Source organism: Bubalus kerabau, chromosome 7, assembly GCF_029407905.1.
Source record: "Bubalus kerabau isolate K-KA32 ecotype Philippines breed swamp buffalo chromosome 7, PCC_UOA_SB_1v2, whole genome shotgun sequence".
Lineage (NCBI taxonomy): Eukaryota > Metazoa > Chordata > Mammalia > Artiodactyla > Bovidae > Bubalus > Bubalus kerabau.
In genome coordinates, this window is record NC_073630.1 from 95,791,668 (window position 1) to 95,812,460 (window position 20,793).

At 44.8% G+C, this 20,793-nt stretch overlaps 1 protein-coding gene and 1 non-coding gene across 14 annotated transcripts in view; both read left to right on the top strand.

Moving 5' to 3' along the window:
- The window catches only part of SHROOM3 (shroom family member 3), a 342,494-nt gene that overhangs the window by 271,685 nt on the left and 50,016 nt on the right, over nt 1-20,793 (top strand). For all 13 annotated transcript variants that reach the window (XR_008717216.1, XM_055588843.1, XM_055588842.1 and 10 more), the window contains one exon: nt 12,873-13,004. Coding sequence is in view for 7 of the 13 variants with exons in the window: in XM_055588843.1 (XP_055444818.1) it covers nt 12,873-13,004 (132 nt within the window). In the remaining 6 variants the exon portion in view is untranslated. The remainder of the gene's footprint in view (nt 1-12,872; nt 13,005-20,793) is intronic.
- Nucleotides 17,642-17,713, top strand: TRNAG-GCC (transfer RNA glycine (anticodon GCC)). Its single transcript has one exon. It is a non-coding gene; the product is annotated as a tRNA-Gly (tRNA).

The following is a 20,793-nucleotide window of genomic DNA, read 5'->3' on the forward strand; positions in this document are numbered from 1 at the left end:
CATTTGAGTCAGTGATGCCATCCAACCATCTCATCTTCTGTTGCCCGCGTCTCCTCCTACCCTCAATCTTTCCCAGCATCAGGGTCTTTTCCAGTGAGTTGGCTCTTTGCATCAGGTGGCTAAAGCATTGGAGCTTTAGCTCCATTATATATGTTAGAATATATATATGACTGAATCTCTTTAATGTACACCTAAATCCAACACAGCACTATAAATCAGCTATATTTTTTAAAAATTAAGAGGAACATTAAACTGTTGCCCCAGGATATTTTATATTCCCCATTTTCATGGTGTTTCCTCAACTGCCAGATTCTGGAGAACCCTGATTTAGAACTTTATAAAAGAAAAAATCCCAAGTGGTAGATTGAGAACCCTTCTGAGTTAATGAAGACACATGAAGTCACATTGGCCAATTAAAATAATATGTGGGTGCCTTGAGGGGAAGATAGTTAAGTATACAGACATGATTCCCTACGTAGATATGAGCCTTTTCACAGAATTCCCAGCCCACCCCACCAGAGTACAGGTTTTTATGCAAGATGCTCTCTTAACGTTCTCAGCATCCATGGCTGTCTTCTGTAGTGTAGCTTGTCGGCCAACCTCCGGACCAGTTCCTCAACCACCCAGGTCTGTGTAAAACCCACCAGGGAAGCCCCTCAGCAAGCAGAGTGGGTGCTGCTGGGACAACAGGCTGAAGCCAGGGGGCACGAGAGGAACCTCTTTGCAAAGTGCTGCTTGTTTAAAGGAACGTCACCGTGTACCAGTTTTGTCCACCCAAGTGAGCCGTGTTATCTCAGGGCCAAAGTCCTGGCGGATGAAGCTTTGGGGGCATCACTCTGAAGGAGAGAAAAGAAATCTGGAGGGAAACCCTACAGCTCTCTGGTTGTCTCTGACCCCTAGAGGCTGCTTGGCTCTGTTCAGTTTCCACTAGTCTCTTAGTCTGATCCATAGTAACTGTGCTGGGCTAAAGCTAGGAGAATCATAGGACTGTCACTTGAAGGTCCCTCTGCTTCTTCCCCATCGCCTCCAGCCTCTTTCACTCAACTTAAGCCCTTTGTGTTGGTTCCCATGGTTACCTCTTCACCACCAGCAGCTGGAATTCAGTAGTGAGAGGAGGCCGCCTCCCCACTGAGCCAGGTCTGGCTGGGGCGGAGGCCGCTGATCCGCCCCTGGTTTGTGTCATGGGGTCACAGTCCAGTACCTTCTCTTTGTCGTGGATTCTGTACTTTTCCCAGGCTTGGCGTGCTGGCATTCTAGTGGGAGGGGAGACGAGGGGTGATGTGCGGCTCACAGGGTATTTCCTGCTCTCAGCTGGCCCAGGGTGGACCTGCCAAGCCCCTACCCGCTGGCACCTCCTGTGTGCTGGTGCCCAGGCGAGGGGGTAGGACCTGCTGTGCCCATTTGGAAGAAGATGACCACTCACTTTCCCACCTGCTTTTGTTTTAGCTTTTGTGCCCAGTACCATCTGTTTATGCCTAGGACGTTAACAAGACCAGGTTCTGGTCTGGAAGGAATTGGTGTCCATGGCAGGTTTTCCTTCAGCTTGGAGGACCAGGTAGGCTCAGGAAACCTAGGGATCGTAGGCAGCCCAAAGGTTCAAGAAGAGAGCACAGCCAGCTCAGAGTTTGTCTTGAAGCTTCAAATCAGATGCTGTTTGAGGCCCAGATTCCTACTCATTGCGAGTTCCATTGTCCCCAGAAACAGGAACTGTAACTGCAGATGGAAATTAAACAGCCCTGTTGGTGAAGGTGAGAAGTTACTATAGAAGCCACCACAGATCGTGGCTCCTGAGGATGCCAGGACTGGAAGAATTGTCATGCTTTTCCTGGAATCAGGCAGCTCTATTTATTCTACAGTCCACTCCACCTACAAGTATCTGAGCCCCTAGATGATGTGCAGATCAAGGTTAAGGGCATGCTTCCGAGCCTTATAGTGTGTGGGGTCTTGGCTTTACCACTGTCTTTGTGATCTTGAGCAATTTACTTAAATTACCCATTCCCCGGTTTCCTTTTTCTATGAAAGAGGGAAAACACTTCATAGGGTTATTATGAGGATTGAATTTGTTATGTAAAAATACTTTGTAAAGCCCTACTCAGGTGCTGGGCTTCCCAGGTGGCACTAGTGGTGAAGAACCTGCCTGCTGGTATAGGAGACATAAGAGACACGGGTTCAATCCCTGGGTCAGGAAGATCCCCTGAAGAGGGGCATGGCAACTCACTCCAGTATTCTTGCCTGGAGAATTCCACGGATAGAGGAGCCTAGCGGGCTACAGTCCATAGGATTACAAAGAGTCGGACATGGCTGAAGCGACTTAGCACAGCACAGCACATAGTAACGGAAGGAAAGGAAAAATGATGGGGATAAGTAGAAACTTAGCCAGTGGAACCATAGTTACAAACACCTTGAAAAGATATATTAAAATCCACAGACGATTACTTTTCCACAAGTTGACTGCAGTGTGGGTACCTTGCCTTCCATTTAAAATATACTTCCAAAGAATATAAAGCCACAGCTGGGGCAAAGCTTGGGAGACAGAGTCCCACTTTGGGTGATAGCAGAGGTTGGAAACATTTAGGTTTGAGATTTGGAGGGATGTAAATAGCATGGAATGTCTATTATCTACCCCAAAAAGCAGAACGAATCTTGGATATTGTGGACACAAATGCAGTTGGCACAAGCTTAAAAAAAGTGCATGTGAGCTTCTTTCTAAGACCCAATAATCCTCTTGGGCAAAGTAAGGATTAGGCCTCCCCCACAAACAAGGGGGTGAGTTCCATTTTGCTAAGATCCCTCAGCTGTTGCCAAATTTAGCCAGGGACCTATTTTCTTGCGATGAATGACCACCTCCATTTACATTTTGCACGTCCATCCCTCTTCTCCAGGCAGGTCTAGGACAGGAGCAACTTATTTGCATGTAGATGGAAGACAGAAGGGCTTCCTTGATGGCTCAGTGGTAAAGAATCTGCCTGCCAATGCAGGAGACCTGGGTTCGATCACTGGGTCGGGAAGATCCCCTGGAGGAAGAAATGGCAACCCACTCCAGAATTCTTGCCTGGAGAATCCCATGGATAGAGGAGCCTGGTGGGCTACAGTCCATGGGGTCACAAAATTGGACATGACTGAGCACGCATGGGAGAAAGAAACCCTACCTCCCACAGACTGCAGTCTCCTCCCTTCCAGAGCCAGGGTCTGTCATCCACTCCCACTTGCAGGAGGATAGGGGGTCTCACTCCCTAAAGCCTAAGGTGAGAGGACTCCAGGGTCTAAAAAGACCTGGGCCCAACCTCATCATGTTTTGAAAACAACCATGCAGACACATTCGCCAAGTCCCATCCCTGCTCAGCGCCTGAAGTTACCTCTGCTGAAATGAGGCTTGTAGAAGAATCCTTAGGCTGATACTGTCAGCCTTGATACTCCAGAAACCATTTCTTTCACGCTGGTTGCTGGGCCTTCTGCCCTGGTCTGTTCCTAAGGGGCCCAGGTAACGCCTTTTATTTCCTGTTCTTAGATGCGAGAACTGTGACATTTATATCTCTCACCAAATGCTTTGGACATTTGCAGTTGCCCTCTTTAAGGAATGAAAGAGCCAATGGTTATACCCGCATCCTGTCACACCCCTTGGGTGCCTTCCCGTACTCATCTCTCTTATGTAGGCCACTTGGATCAAATGATAATAGCTCCCTTCTTGTGGTGGTTATCACATGCCAGGCTTACCAGATCCCACAGCCATGTCACCAGGCAGATAAGACTCTGCCCCTTTTTACAGCTGAGGTGCTAGGGCTCAGATGGAATAGTGGCATGAAGTCTCTCCATTGCCCAAACTTACCCCCAGGGTAGTACATCCACTCCATTTCCTGACAAAGCTTTTCCTTTAAAAATATGGAGAAATCAGGCTGAGATTCATTCTAGTGAGGGAAAAAAAATTAAGGCTGATTTTACTTTTTCTGATAACTACAGTCATAAATGTTAATTGTAAACAATTTGCAACATACAGAAAAGGGGGGAAAAATATCACCCTTAATCCTATCACCCAGTAGTAACATTTTGGTACTTTTTCTGGTCTTTTGTCTTCATTCATTGCTTTCTGTCATGTATGAATGGCAAAAGGGTCATGTGGCAGAAATGGTCATGTGGATTGGCATGTGGCTGATGCCTAAGAAAAAAGCACGCACAGTCTTGGGACCCTCAGGCATTGCCTGAGGCGTGGTGTGGTCTCCAACAGGACTACTTTCTACTTGTCTTATTTCTTTTTGCTTTCTTTATCTATATGAGGATCATTGCTGTCTCAAATGATAAGATTAATAACCTATTAAAGCACAGTATCTGGTACACACCATGTGTCCAAGAAATGTAAATTTCCTTGCCAATGGTAAGAAGGAAACACTGCCAGGCACCGTTCTAAGTGTGTTACACATATTCATTCAAGCCTCACAACTACACTTTGATATGCATATTTTAATATTTATGGGGGAGGAAACCGAGGCGTGAGAGGCTGAATGACCTGCCCAAAGTCAGACACCTGCTAGGTGACAGAGCCAGAATAGGAACCCAAGCAGCTGGCTGTGGAATCCACATTGTTCATACAAGTTATGCAGCCTGCCACTTACTGTGTTGATTTAAGGTCATACTCTTGAGGAGTGTTTGTGTCTAGGACAATACGCTCCAGTGGTAAAGATGTCGCCAATTTAATATAAGCCCTTGCATGAGGGCCCTTGGTTTTCCTATGCACTTGCCCTGGACTAGTCTTAGGGCCCTGGAGGTGGTAGCATTGCAGTCAAAAGTAAATATGACGCAGATTAAGTATTTAATAGGTAGGTTAAAAGATTTGGCTAGTTATTTGGCTTTTTCCCCTACCCACCCTTTTCCAGATGCAAGGTTGGCATCTAGGTCACTGGCTTAAGATCTGGAGATAGTTAGGCTTATGGTTTCGGAAAGAGTCAGAAATATGCTGAATGTTAGTGTTGTAAGTTGTACACTTGTTCCATTTGGGAGGTTTCAGGGGAAATCAAGTGAGAAAAAGCGTCAACAAGAGGCACAGGAGGTACAGGTCGACACAGGGCCGAGACCTACAAAGCACCTCTATGCACGGCTGAAGGGTTATACATGGCCTCCTGTAATAACCATACTGCCAAACCAAGGTGGGTGAACAGAAGGAAGAGGTTTTTTTGAGGACAAGTAAAGGGATGCCTGGGTAGCTCAGCTGGTAAAGAATCCACCTGCAGTGCAGGAGAGCCCAGTTCAATTCCTGGGTCAGGAAGATACCCTGGAGAAGTAATAGGCTACCCACTCCAGTATTCTGGCCTGGAGAATTCTATGGACTGTATAGTTCATGGGGTCGCAAAGAGTCGGACACAACTGAGAGACTTGCACTTCACTTGCTTTTTAAATTATTACTTGCCATCTAAGAAGTCTACTCTGTGTTGCCTCAGGCCTGTATCCTGTTCAGTGCGTTCCACTGTAAGCATGCCCTTTGCTGTGCTGTGCTTAGTCGCTCAGTCATGTCTGACTCTTTGGGACCCCATGGACTGCAGCCCACCAGGCTCCTCTGTCCATGGGATTCTCCAGGCAAGAATACTGGAATGGGTTGCCATGCTCTCCTCCAGGGGATCTTCCTCATCCAGGGACTGAACCTGGGTCTCCTGTGTTGTAGGCAGATTCTCTGCCATCTGAGCCACCAAGGAAGTCCAAGAATACTGGAGTGGGCAGCCTATCCCTTCTCCAGGAGATCTTCCCAACCCAGGGATCAAACCCAGGTCTCCGGCATTGCAGGCAGATTCTTTACCAGCTGAGCCACAAGGGAAGCCCCAAGAGAGCGGAAGAATGAAGGGACAGTGACCCAAAAGGTTCTGTCTAAATACATAGGAACCAAAAGATCAGTAATAGAAACAAGGGGCTTTTCAAGAGAGGGCAGTTCATTGAGGACATCTGTGACACCTTTGATAGATGCCCAGTCATCAGCAAAGAAAGAACAGCTGCCTTAGGCTAAGAGCAGAAATCTGAGCCAGAGGGCATGGGTTCTTAGTATCTTCTGCCACACACTGAAGGGGCGGAGAATCCAGACCCTCTCTGCCTCCCAGAGACTGAAGGGAAGAAAGGGGCTCGGGAACCTGAGGTTCTGATACGAGGAGAGGCCTGGAAACAGGATGCAGAGATGATGACATGCAGCTTCCTGCGTGATGGACCTGGAGCAGCAGAAAGAGAACATAGAGACCCAGGCACCCACAAACGCAACTTCACAGAGCAAATTATGAAAATGAATACATGCAGGCACCCCGCCTAAATCCAAAGGAATTTCTCTAGGGGACTCTGAGGACAATTTGGCCCTGTATAAATGCACTTCTGTCTGTTTAATCTCAAAAAGCATTCTGGTGGTTTCGAAACATAAGGCAGCAAGATGGTGCTGAGCTGTGCCAACTGTTGGGCGAGGGGGTAGTCCCCCAGCACTGCTCCTGTCTACTCCACAAAAGCCAGCTGTTGTGAGAGGGACCAACAGTTAGAGCCGAATTCTACTTTACAAAGGAATCAACTCACAACCTTACATGTTGTTGTTGTTTAGCAGCTCAGTCGAGTCCGACTCTTTGTGACCCTATGGGCTGTAGCCTGCCATGCTCCTCTGTCCATGGGAATCTCCAGGCAAGAATACTGGAGTGGGTTACATGCCCTCCTCAGGGGGAATCGTCCCGACCCAGAGATCGAACCCACATCTCCTGCATTGGCAGGTGAATTTTTTTTACTGCTGAGCCACCAGGGAAGCCCTCATAACTTTATATAGAAAGTGACTAAAAGAGGTCCCCAGCTTTCCCAAAATGCGTAAACAATTTAATGCCTTTAAAAGTTGAAGGGCATAGAGCTCCATTTTGGATGCATCACACAATTTTTCCCTTTACAGTCAACTGTGATTGCTTCTATAAATCTGTATTGTGTGCCTATCGTGAGCCACTCACTGAGGCCCTGGGTATGTAGTGGTTTAAAAGCGCAAAACTGAAGAAAAGCCAGCCGTGGACCCTGAGTTGGCTGCACTTTCTGTCCAGTGCAATCCGTGTGGAAATAAACATTTACCTGTGGCCCCAGGTGCAATGACAGGAAAGACCAGGTGCTGGGCAGAGACTGTATGAGGCAGATGAAATGGTCTCTGAGGAGGTGGTGTGCTCCCTGGACCAAAAGGCTGAGGACGAGCCGGTCAAGCAGAGAATCGGGAGGAAGACTTCCAGGCGGAGGGAATTGCATGTGTGAAGTGGAGAGCGTAGCAGGCTTGTTCTTTATATTGTTCTTTATAAGAACTTGGATTTTCTCCAGAGTGCATGTGGAAGCTACACAAGTTTTATTATTAGAAATGACATAATCCATTTAGTTTTCTTTTTAAAGATGGCGCTGGCCCCTGGGTTGGAGGGGGACTGGAGTGGATGTGGCTGGCGAGGAAGCTTCCCCAGGCAAAACACAACCAAAAGAGGAAAACTGCTGATTGTCAGAACTGAGCTCTTCCTAAGGCTGTAACAGCCCACGCTAAGGAGATTGGAGCCCCCTCTGCCCATCCTCATGGAAATATAGTAGAAATCAGGAGCTAAAGGGATCTGGAGAGACCCTCCCCAGACACCTCCCCTTGGAGTTCAAGAGAGCTACAGGAACAGGGCGATCTGGAACTGCTTCTTCAGTATTGGCTGAAGCTCAGTTCAGAAAGCAGTTAAGGACTCCATTAAAATACCAAATAGTGAAGCAGTTAGTATATATTCATAAATTATCAACTGTGCTGTTATTCGGTGGCTAAGTCGTATTTGACTCTTTGTGATCCCGTGGACTGCCTCACAGCAGGCTTCCTTGACCTTAATCATCTCCCAGAGTTCACTCAAACTCTTTGAGTCCATTGAGTCAGTGATGCCATCTAACCATCTCATCCTCTGTTGTCCCCTTCTCATGCCCTCAGTCTTTCCCAGCATGAGGGTCCTTTCTCATGAGTAAGGCTCTTCTCATCAGGTGGCCAAAGTATTGGAGTTTCAGCTTCATTCCTTATTCAGGGTTGATTTCCTTTAGGATTGACTAGTTTGATCTCCTTGCTGTCCAAGGAACTCTCAAGAGTCTTCTCCAGCACCACAGTTCGAAACCATCAATTCTTTGGCGCTCAGCCTTCTTTATGGTCCAACTCTCACATTCATGTATGAACAGTGGGGGCTGGGAATATGAATGTACTTAGCATAGGAAGTAGAAATATGTAGGTGGTTGGCCTGGATTTCTTGTTTATCTGGCGAAGAAAGATGACACTGGGCTAGTGCATCACAATCATTTTGTTTTGGCCCCTGGTAAATCTTTCAAGTCAGCTCTGATTTCTGTTTCCTTGTTCATAGTTTGTGGTACTGAGATGGACAGTAGTAAAAACGATATTAAAAACAACCCTCAAAAACATCTCACCAGTTTGGCCAGCAAGATTCACTATGGAATTTCTTTTCACTAGAGCATGTGAGTTTAAAAGTGTTTATTTGTTGTCCCGATTATTCCAGAAAGAGTTTAAGGCAGAGAAGGTGTGTTCTGGGTGCTGGTCATCCTTCCTGCCTTCCTTTCAGCCTTGCTTCCTCCTTGGTGTCGAGCATCCAGGCAGCCCACACTGGAGCCTCGTAGCCAGCCCAGGGTCGGGGGAGGTGAAGATTGGCAGGGAGGCTGTGCTGTGACTTGGCACCGTCAGCAACACGCAACCCAGGTTTTCTGAGCCCTCACACCCGGTTGTTAACCTCAGCCTGGTCCCCCAGAGGTCATTGCTGGGGTGCTGGTCTCTGCTAGGGGTGAGAAGAATCCTGCATAAAAAATCCTTAAAAAGATGAAACAGCCTCCTGTTCTTCTTGCTTCCATCTCTTTCCTATTTGCCTGCTCTTCCTTCTAGCCCTTCACTCCAGACAGCCTGCACCTTGGACCTTCCATCCCTTGGTGCTTCCCAGAGAGGGGTAGGGGCTAAGGAGAGAGAAAAGGACTCGGCCATATTCAGAGAGGGCAGGGCCAACAACTGTGTTTTAGGCCCCAAAATGAGGAAGTTACTAAATGCCACAAAGGTTTTGTGAAAGCTTAGGCCTGGTCTTTCTTGTTTTCTCCCATGGACAGCAGCAGGGTCTAGAGGAAAGCCAGAAAGTCAAGCTTGCTGTCGAAATGGATTCTACCAATGGCTGGCTGTGGATGTGCTGTGTCATCTTTACATTCATGGATTTGATAAGATGCCCCTGAGTCTACTTTCCACCTCAGCTTAAATCAGATGGCCACTGGGGCCAAAAGAGCCTTGTCCAGAGTTAGCACATCAGAGCTTTTTCTTGTGGCTTAGGGCTGTAGGAGAAACCCTAATTAGAGACCACATGATGAATTCTGCAAAAGTCTCTGATGTGCTAACTCCAGACAAGGCTCTTTTTGCTGTTATTTCCAGCACAAATTAGGTCTTTTAGTTGTGTCTGTTTTACATAACGATCTTGGCTGAAAGGAGTTCTAAAATGAAGGTTGAAGACAATAATGAAAATGATTCATTAATTAAGCAGATACCCCATGTGTAGGCAGTATGCAGGACAGTTAACAGACATTATCTAGAAGCTCGATACCAACTCCACAGGATACATATAATTATAGGAGCTGATTTGCTGAGTGCTGAATAGGTAAATTTGGAAAACTCAGCAGGGGCCACAGGACTGGAAAAGGTCAGTTTTCATTCCAATCCCAAAGAAAGGCAATGCCAAAGAATGCTCAAACTAATGCACAATTGCACTCATCTCACACACTAGTAAAGTAATGCTCAAAATTCTCCAAGCCAGGCTTCAGTAATACGTGAACCATGAACTTCCTGATGTTCAAGCTGGTTTTAGAAAAGGCAGAGGAACCAGAGATCAAATTGTCAACATCCGCTGAATCATGGAAAAAGCAAGAGAGTTCCAGAAAAACATCTATTTCTGCTTTATTGACTATGTCAAAGCCTTTGACTGTGTGGATCACAATAAACTGTGGAAAATTCTGAAAGAGATGGGAATACCAGACCACCTGATCTGCCTCTTGAGAAATCTGTGTGCAGGTCAGGAAGCAACAGTAGAACTGGACATGGAACAATAGACTGGTTCCAAATAGGAAAAGGAGTATGTCAAGGCTGTATATTGTCACCCTGTTTATTTAACTTATATGCAGAGTACATCATGAGAAACGCTGGACTGGAAGAAGCACAAGCTGGAATCAAGATTGCCGGGAGAAATATCAATAACCTCAGATATGCAGATGACACAACCCTTATGGCAGAAAGTGAAGAGGAACTCAAAAGCCTCTTGATGAAAGTGAAAGTGGAGAGTGAAAAAGTTGACTTAAAGCTCAACATTCAGAACATGGCATCTGGTCTCATCACTTCATGGGAAATAGATGGGGAAACAGTGTCAGACTTTATTTTTTTGGGCTCCAAAATCACTGCAGATGGTGACTGCAGCCATGAAATTACAAGACGCTTACTCCTTGGAAGGAAAGTTATGACCAAACTATATAGCGTATTCAAAAGCAGAGACATTACTTTGCCAACAAAGGTCCGTCTAGTCAAGGCTATGGTTTTTCCTGTGGTCATGTATGGATGTGAGAGTTGGACTGTGAAGAAGGCTGAGCACTGAAGAATTGATGCTTTTGAACTGTGGTGTTGGAGAAGACTCTTGAGAGTCCCTTGGACTGCAAGGAGATCCAACCAGTCCATTCTGAAGGAGATCAGCCCTGGGATTTCTTTGGAAGGAATGATGCTGAAGCTGAAACTCCAGTACTTTGGCCACCTCATGTGAAGAGTTGACTCATTGGAGAAGACTGATGCTGGGAGGGATTGGGGGCAGGAGGAGGAGGGGACGACAGAGGATGAGATGGCTGGATGGCATCACTGACTCGATGGATGTGAGTCTGAGTGAACTCTGGGAGTTGGTGATGGACAGGGAGGCCTGCTGCTGCTGCTGCTAAGTCGCTTCAGTCGTGTCCGACTCTGTGCGACCCCAGAGACGGCAGCCCACCAGGCCCCGCCGTCTCTGGGATTCTCCAGGCAAGAACACTGGAGTGGGTTGCCTTTTCCTTCTCCAGTACATGAAAGTGAAAAGTGGAAGTGAGGTCGCTCAGTCGTGTCTGACTCTTAGCGACCCCATGGACTGCAGCCTACCAGGCTCCTCCATCCATGGGATTTTCCAGGCAAGAGTACTGGAGTGGGTTGCCATTGCCTTCTCCGAGGGAGGCCTGGCGTGCTGCAATTCATGGGGTCGCAAAGAGTCGGGCACGACTGAGCGACTGAATTGAACTGAACTGAATAGGTACAGACATCATTATTATTCTACGTGCTTTACCTGAATTGGGCCTCTTTGGTGGCTCAGATGGTAAAGAATCTACCTGCAGTGTGGGAGACCCAGGTTTGATCCTGGGTTGGGAAGATTCCATGGAGGAGGGCATGGCAACCCACTCCAGTATTCTTACCTGGAGAATTTCGTGGATGGAGGCTACAGTCCATAGGCTTGCAAAGAGTCCTACATGACTGAGCAACTAACACAACACTTCTCAACAATGCTATGAAAGCCATTGTTCCTTTGCACCTATTTCAGAGATCCAAGAATAGAGGCACAGAGAGGACAAGGTCATAGAGTTTGCTCAGTGGCTGGGGCCAGGACTTGACTCAGACTCCAAGGCCAGGTTCCTACACTGTGGGTTCTGCCATATTCTTAGGTTCCCTATGAGGAGCCTGGGGCTCACCATTTACTTGCCCAATGTCATTCGGCTCACAAGCGACAGAACCCCAACCAGGCTTTCAGACTTCCGGTATAGGGGAATACTGAATATATTCCAAGTCAAGCATCCTCAAATCGTTGAGAAAAGTAAGGTAACAAAGAAGGCGATTACACTTAGATAAAACTAGACAAAAGTTTAGAAGTGGAGACTCCCTGCTGACTGCCTGACCATCCCCCTCCCTGTCCTGAAATACAAAGAAATCAATACCATGCCTAATCCCACCACTTCTCACCCAAGGCCTGTGCAGAAGAGAAACCGCAGGCATTTGCGCCTTCTTCAGATTCCTGCTTATAGGATGTAGTGCGGGGGCTACTGGTTAGCTCTCAAAGAGACATGAAAGCATATCACTGGTACCCAGTGTGGCGAACCTGCCTCAAGAGTCTGATGCAGGGACAGACTCACTGATCAAGAGCAGACCTTGAAGGTGCAGACACGGTGTTTGGAAATTAAGAACCCAAGACTCTCCACAGGAGAAGTGCATCTGTTCCCATGGGGAACACACTGGCCACTTGGGGCTTAACATTTTTCTCCGGCTCCCTGGGTGTGTGGAGGAAAAGTGTTAGGGAAATGGTGTTAGGGACTGGGGGGGGAGGGTGGATTTAAATGGACACACAAAAGGCTTGCCTCCAGCGCAGTGGAATCTAAACAATCTGAAATAGCTTGGACTCAAGCGTTGGCTTGTGCAAACGGAGCCAGGGCTGGTGCTCTGGGAGTTGCTCTCCTTCCAGCTACCCTAGGTCAGGAGGCAGCAGAAACTTGTCTCAGGAAACCACCTCCTTCAGTGAGTTCAAGTTTTTCACTTATTCACTAACAGATCCTGAATTACAGGTGGGTTCTTCTTCATAATGGTCAATGAGTCTTTCTCCCTGCTTGGTTGGAAAAATCTAGAATTCTGAGATTGGGAAGTACACCTTATTGCTTATTGTAGAAACACAGATAGGAGAGGGTGACAACCCCCACCAGTGCAGAGTGCCTGGGTGGGTGCAGGCTTAGACCTCTGCACTCAGCTGCGCTGCTCTGCGCCAGCTCCACAGTGAATTCTCATACCTTGTCCATGTTGGATTCGTTTATCCACCCTGCCCATGAACACCACCACACTCAACTTCTTGTTTTCCTCTTTTCTCCAGAGATGCGCGTGCAGACCCGGGCCCTGCAGACACTGGCACCTCTAACTCATTCGGCCCAGAGCACCTCACCTCTGACCCCCAGCACAGAAAAGTAGCGTGGTCAGGAGGGGTTAAACCTCGGCTGAAGCACAGGTAAGAGGCACGGAGGACCTTGTTGAGTGGTCTTGAAGAGGGACTTGGCTACGGGAAGAGGGAATGAGGCTGAGGCTGGTCACAAATACAGATGAGAGAGAGAGGTGAGGAGGTCAGGCAGAAGCTCGGAATTCAGAAGGATAACCATCCTGATGACAGTTTCCAAACTAGGTTCTGAAGAAGCATCAGGTTCCTGGCAGGTAATCTGAGGGGTCCCTCAAATCATTTGATACAAATATCTTTAAAAAAAAAAAAAAAAAAATTCACAGCTGTTTTTAAAACTGTAATTAAAAACACTCAAGGAGATGTACCAAGGTCCTACACTTTGGAAATGACTCATGTGTTACATTGTACAACAAGATGAATTCGTCTTTGAGCTGATACTCATTGAAAATTTCTCTAATTGAGAAATGTCCTGAGATTACAAAGTTGGCCTAATGAAAATGTGTAAGTACTTATCTGTGCTTCCTGTGTGCTTGGGCTTTGCGTACCTCATCAGATTCTCACCCCAGTGCTGTGAGGTTTGCACTAGTGTACAGGCATCTAGTTAGGAGGTGGTGTGTTCAAATTCAGACAGTTTGAGCTCACAGCCACTCCACTCAGCAGTTAGCATAACAGCCTACTTCATAGGACAGTTGTGGGGATTCAAGGAGATGAGATATTCAAAGCACTTAGCACAGAGCCTGCTCATTGTCGGGTGAAGTAAATATTAGGTGCTGGTTTATTGAGGATGTTCTCATTCTTATCCTTTTCATCACTGTCATGTAAGTGTGTGTGCCAGCATGAAAGGCAGTATAGTATAGTAAGATGGGGTCCATGGAATCAGTCTACCTGGAATTCACGTCTTAATTCTGCCATTTAATATATAATGCAGGAGCAAAGAGGATGGGGTGGGATGGATTGGGAGATTGGGCTTCCCAGGTGGTTCCCAGGGGTAAAGAACCTGCCTGTCAGCGAAGGAGACATAAGAGACATGGGTTCAATCCCTGGGTCGGGAAGATCCCCTGGAGGAGGGCATGGCAACCCACTCCAGTATTCTTGCCTGGAGAATCCCCATTGACAGAGGAGCGTGGTAGGCTACAGTCCATACGGTCACAGAGAATCAGACACAACTGAAGTGACTTTGCACGTGTGCACGCACGTATAAAATAGATAACTATTGAGAACCTACATGAGGAACTATACTCAGTCCTCTCTGGTGACCTAAATGGGAAGGAAATCCAAAAAAGGGGGGATATACGTATGTGTATAGCTGATTCACTTTGCTGTACAGCAGAAACTAACACAACATTGTAAAGCAACCATAAGCAATAAAAAAATATATCTATATATATAACTGCAGGCAGGTTATTTAAGTTCTGTTTCCAATATGTAAAATGTGTTTAATTACTAATCTTCTCCATTCAGTTGCTGAGAGGATTGAAAGTGCTGACGCACATAAAACCCAGCCCCTCATAAGCACTCAGTAGATCAGTTATCATTGCTGTCAGTTATCCTGATTTCAGTTTGGGGGTGGTTCTTTCATGTAGATGTGTGAGCTTGGATTATAAATAAACATAAATTTAGGCTTATTCAGTGACCCATTTTATGAATATGCAACTATACATAAAATATATTTTATATAATCAAACAATATTTGTATCTGATGTCTATATGAGGATTCTTTGTAAGGTTTCGTTTGAAAAAAAGATTCAAAAGCAGTTTGAACATACCAAATGAGGACAGGCCGAGATGTGCAGAGGCCTCCGTCTATGAGAGAAGCCGCTGGTGTAAGGTTAGCCCAGGGACAGCCCAAAGAAACAGAAGCCCCAGGGTTATCTCTATTCCCTTCAGCCTCCTAGGATCTTCAGAATGTAGAGGATCAGAGCCTTTTATTTCACGAGACTTCATGAGATGTGTAGGTTAATGTAGCATCAGTGCTGAAGGATTTCAGGCCAGAAAGTCGTAGTTAGGAAGTTACTGGCCTGAGCAGACAATGATCAAGACTTGAACTTAGCAAGAGGTGATGAGACAGATTTGAGATGAATTTAGGAGACATATCAAGAACAGGTGAGGGTGGGAGAAGAGATTAAAGAGTGTGACTCCTCTAAGTTTCTGCCACCGGACACTCACAGGTAATTGTGGGGCCTTTCAACAGGTAGATGAAGGCAGGTAGAACTGAGACTAAATAGGGGCTGAGAACGTGAACAGTGAGATCACACAGACCTGGGTTTGAGTTTGAAACAATTGAAGTGTTTCATAAAACAACCCTTAACAGCTGGATAAAACAGACAAACCTAAATGTATATCTAGGTGGTGTCCTAACCATGCAGAGACTGTGCTTATAACCATGAAGAGATTATCTTTGAAATAAGCTGGGGCTGCCCTCATCTTCATGGTCAAAACTGGCTCATGATGGTGGGTCTGTATGAAGGGAGACTGGAAGGGAGCAGATAGACTTTTTCCTTTTGAAAAGGTCATGCCTGCTCATGTCCTTTTGGCCAGAATTTTTACTCTACTTGTCCTCTAAGGATTTCACATGTGTATGTATCTTATCTCCACAGGTATATCATAAGCCCCTACAGTAGTCCACCCATATTCTTTCCTATGCTCTTAGATCTCTGCAACCCACGTTTTACTGATGTAGGACTGAACTTGGAAATTGGTCTGGCTCTCATCCAGTTTATTCAGATCTCAAATCCTGCCTTTTTTGCTTTTTACTTTTTATTTTGAAATAATTTTAGACTCACAGAAAAGCTGTGAAAATAGTACAGAGGTTTTCTATCCACCCATCACCCAGCTTTCTGTAATGTTAATATCTTTTAAAACCACAGTGTAAATACCAAAACTAAGGACTTAGTGTTGGTGTAGTACTTGTAACTACAGACTGTAACCCTTGATGGACTTTAGTCAGATATCACCTCCCCTACCCGTCCTCCCAGTGTCCTTTTTCCATCTAGGATCCCACATTGTCTTTAATTGTCATGTTCCTTTAGTCTTCTCAAATCCACAATACTTCCTCAGTCTTTCCTCATCTTTTATGACCTTGACACTTTGTGAAGAGTATGGACCCGTTGTTTTGTCAAATGTTTTCTATTTCGGTTTGTCTGGTGTTGTCTCATGGTTGGATAGAGGTTAAGCATTTTCGGCAAGAATACCACAGAAATGATGTGTCCTTTTTAGTGGGTCATTTCCAGTGTTACGTGGTATCAATATGTGTTATTACTGGTGATGTTAACCTTGGTTTCCTGGTTAAAGGTGAGGTCTCCTCACTGTAAAGTCATTGTTGATCTCCTTGCAGTTGACACATATCTTCAGTAGCAGGGAGGTAGTTTTGAGGCTCTGCAAAGATGGTTTCTCCTCAAACTATCTCCCACTGATTTTTAGCATCTGTCAATGGATATTGCCTGTGACAGTTATTATTGTAATGTTCTAAAGATGAGTCTGTTTCCTTCATTCCTTCTACCTTTATTAATTAGATGTCTTCTGTAAGGAAGAGCTCTCTTTTCCTCCATTTATTTATTTATTCGACTATCTGTATGAGTAAGAACTCCTTCATATTATTTTACTCTGTGGGTTATTTATTTTATTGCTCAACTTGTTCCAGCTTTGGCCATTAAGAGTTCTTTCAAGTTGGCTATGGTCTGTTGTTGTTCAGTCGCTCCGTCATGTCTGACTCTTTGTGACCCCAGGGACTGCAGCACGCTGGGCTTCCCTGTCCTTCACTCTCTCCCAGAGTTTGCTCAAGTTCATGTCCATTGAGTCAGTGATGCTACCTAACCATCTCACCCTCTGCCACCCACTTCTCTTTCTGCCCTCAATCTTTGCCAACATCAGGGTCTTTTCCAGTGAGTTGGCTCTTCACATCAAGTGGCTCGAGTATTGGAGCTTCAGCTTCAGCATTAGTTAGTCCTTGCAATGAATATTCAGGGTTGATTCCTTTTAGGATTGATTGGTTTGATCTCTTTGCTAAGTCCTGTTTTGAAACAGGGGAAGGGGTGAAACACTGATGTCTTTAGAGAGAGCAGAAATGATGTGCTGATCATCTTAGGAGTCTACAGGTTTTGAGGTGGAAGGTTAGTAGTGGGCAGTGAGCAAGTCTAATTCTTGACAGGCTGTGGAAGCCTACACCAATTTGGAAATTGAAGAGGGCTGGGATCATGTCATGAGCCAATTCCAGGTCGAGGGGGTCATGGATATATATAGCTCCTTTTTCATGGAGAAATAGAAAGGATTTTCTTGCTTATTTATAAGAGAAATAACAAAAACTCCCTCCTTCCAGGTATATATAGGGACCCGCTAAATCATCAAGTTAGAGAGAAAGTGAAGCTCTTAGTGGTCCAGGGGTTAATATTCTCACAGATTCTGTCCTATTCTTTTCCTGGTTGGATCCCGAATTCTCTTGTCCAACCTGTCAGTAGGAATCCTATGATCTAACTTATCTTGGCAGAACTTCTACCTAAATTCTGTCAAGCCTCAGGCTAGAGTAGTCCAGTGAGTTAGTTCAAGAGACAAAATGTTCCAGCTTAAAACCCAAGATTTTCCAAGCCAGTGCTTTCTCCATAAATGTCTCGTCCCCTCCTCACCTTCCACCACCAGTCACCATCATCATTGTAATGACCGTCTCATCTAATTAGTAAGTGCTTACCAGTGAAAGTTCCCTGGTGGCTCAGAGGATAAAGCACCTGCCTGCCATGCGGGAGACCCAGGTTCGATTCCTGGGTTGGGAAGATCCCCTGGAGAAGGAAATGGCAACCCACTCCAGTATTCTTGCCTGGAGAATCCCATGGACAGAGGAGCCTGGCGGGCTACAGTCCACGGGGTCGCAAAGAGTCGGACACGACTGAGCGAGTTCACTTCACTTACCATACATGGTGATATGTGCTCTGTTGAGATGAATGGCCATAGAAACTCAGGCTTTGACTCTGTATTCCTTCTCATTTGGGCAGCAAGTTTAGCTCAGCAGGTACTTTACACTTCCATTGGCAGTGAGTTCTGTCCCCATCAGCGTGTCTAAGGAAACCTCAGTGGATGTTTGGTATAGGACCTCCTTCACTAGTCTCCCAAACTGTGGGAAGCTTAATGCCATTAACACGCATTTTTGCAGACAGTGGCATTTTTGGATGTGGAGGAGGGCTCGGGTTCAGAGAAGATCAATTAAAAAGGAAACTTCCTGAGTACAGTGTGATGCATTTTATCAGCAGATGGTTTTCCTTCCTTCTCTCCTCCTCCTGCCCACAGAATAGAATTCTGGCATTCCTGAGCTGCGTGCTGCTGTCTAAGATGCTGGTTCTTCTCAGAAGTTACTAAGGGTCAGTTTCTCTTCTTCCCTCTTAGAGAGCAGGAATTGAGTTTTAATTGGCAGTTTACAGAGGTGGCTGGAAATGAGTCCCTCCCACTTACATGAAGCTTAGTGAGTTCTGGGTGGTTCAAGCTGTCTGATGGAAGATGCTGGCATCATTGAGGAGCCGTGGCAGCCCCAGAAGAAGCAGAAAGAGCAGTAGCAGAGCGCAATGGCTTTTTATCCCACTCCTGAGTATGACGTGCAGGCGGCCAGAGGATTGTTATCTAGGATGTTTTTCTTTGCCACAAGGTAAGCCCACAGTTATGTTAGAGTGAGATTTAGAATCTTGCATTGCAGGATTCTCAGCTGACAAGCCTTTCACAGGTGTCTATTGATGTTGTGCTATATTGTATTAAGTTTAAGCCCATTTCTCTAAATTGTCATGTAAGTTCTCATTATTTGAGCACCTCTGATTATTCCATGTACTATCAATAGTCCTGTGTGGGAATTTTCAGTCATTCTCTCTCCAACATGTACAGTCACTGTATTTCTTATGATATATGTGTTTAGAGTGATTTTTATCTTTTTCAAGTTAGCAATTGCTTTGTGTTGTGTAACTTCGTGGTTTTGCTTCCCCATTTCCCCAGGGAATTTCAGAGTAATAATTTCTGTTTCTCACAAGGAATGGCTACTTATCTATGTACTTGTAACCAAGTTCTCTATTCTCTTTGCCAACTTTGTATAAAGAAAAGGAACCTGCAACTGTAGTCTCAGTTTTAAAGGAAAGGCGTAGTCTTCTCCTTTAACTTTGAGTTTGCATGAAAGGAGTGTTTATTGAGGTTGCTGAGTGGCCCTTATTGACATCCATCACAATGGAAGGCGTAAATATTTGACTATCTTTTCCTTTATTCACAATAATTCAAATTCAGCTTGTATCCTTATACAATCTTTGATGTGAAAATTTTATTCAGAGCTGTGCCAGTGCTTTGCCTCAGGGATGCTTCTACTTGAAAGAAAATATGATATGGCAAAGAACAGGTGGCTGCACCGGCTGTGGTCTTGTCCTGGATCTCAATGTGACTTGAATATTTATTTATTTTTATTATTGTACCATGTAAAAGGTAAAAAGGAAAATGAACTGCTTAGATTATAAAGCACGTATAGAGAGAGAAGGATCCAGGGCTGGTTTTTCAAGTTTTATTTGGCATTCTTTCACTTAAAGGTGAATAAGAGAGAGCATTCTTCCAAGTTTTATTATTTTCTCCCCAGAGTGTCAGGTTATGTTGTGAATGGTGGTAGCAATTAAATTCCTCCTTGTTGTAAAATTTATCGTGGAAATGTTAGCAAGTAGGAACTGAAGGGCTGGAGCAAGTGTTCATAAAGTTTTCAGCCTCTTCGCCTTAAAACTTTCATTATTCTCTTCATTCTAGTTTCAATAATATCTGAAAAATTTAATGAACATTCTTTCCTGGAATGATTTTAAAATATAGATCTTTCTTTTGACCATTGATTAAGGTTCTTATCTAAAATTAATGCTTTCTATTCTTTCGTTTCTTTTATTGTTGCCTTTAATTCCTCATTTGTGTCTTCTTCCTCTAAATAAAGAGAAACTGGTATAGAGAAGGAAAAAACCTAATACAATGCATAACACTTGCTCCAGAAGAGAATCATGTCTTCAGTGCTGGAGATTTGCGGAGCATTTCTTTCTTTTATTTTTTTAATTGAATGGTGTTTAGAAAAAAATCACTACCAAAAGATAAGGCTTCTACCTGACACACACCAAAAACACTCTTTCTTGTTTTGCCAAATGAAATTTAATTCATACTTTAGCACTGTATAAAAATGAATTAACTTGCTTTTGAAATAGCTTGCTTGGTATTTGATGTAAAGGGTACCCTTTAAACATATTCTATGGCACAAAGAAGTAGTAGGGAAGAAAAAATTTAACGTGTAGTGTCTGCTATCTGAAGAAATCAGTAAAAACCAGTTCCTTCTTCCTTCCTCCAACAAAAAAAAGTCTAGTTCCAAGTTGAGAGTTGAGAAGAAGAAATTGTTGTTAATTAGAGCTTATGCTTATCTATTTATTCTATGCTATTATACTGTAGTTGTATTTGAAAGGCAAAGAAAAACAAAGATGAATGCTGTTACAGAACAAAGATCCTGTTAGTGCCAACCTCTGCCATCGCTTATAGGCAGACTGTGAAGTGTGGGAAGGAGAGTTGACTTCTGATTTCTCTGTAGATGTCAGAGTCGAGGGGAGGACGAAAGAAAGAGGACATAGTGAGAAAAGACATGTCAGCATTATCACCCACTGGTGACTAAGTGAAAAACACCGACCCACCCCCGTGGCCAGTCCCTCTTTTTTATGGTAATAGTTTTGTGTGGTCATCAATAACATTTAAGCTTAAAAATGTTTCAAAATGAAGGGTGAGAGGATGTTGGAACAGGTGTGGAAGAATGGGGTAAAGCTTCTTACAAGAAAAGATTCTGCTTTTACTTTTTATGCAAATTTTAGATGTTAGACTT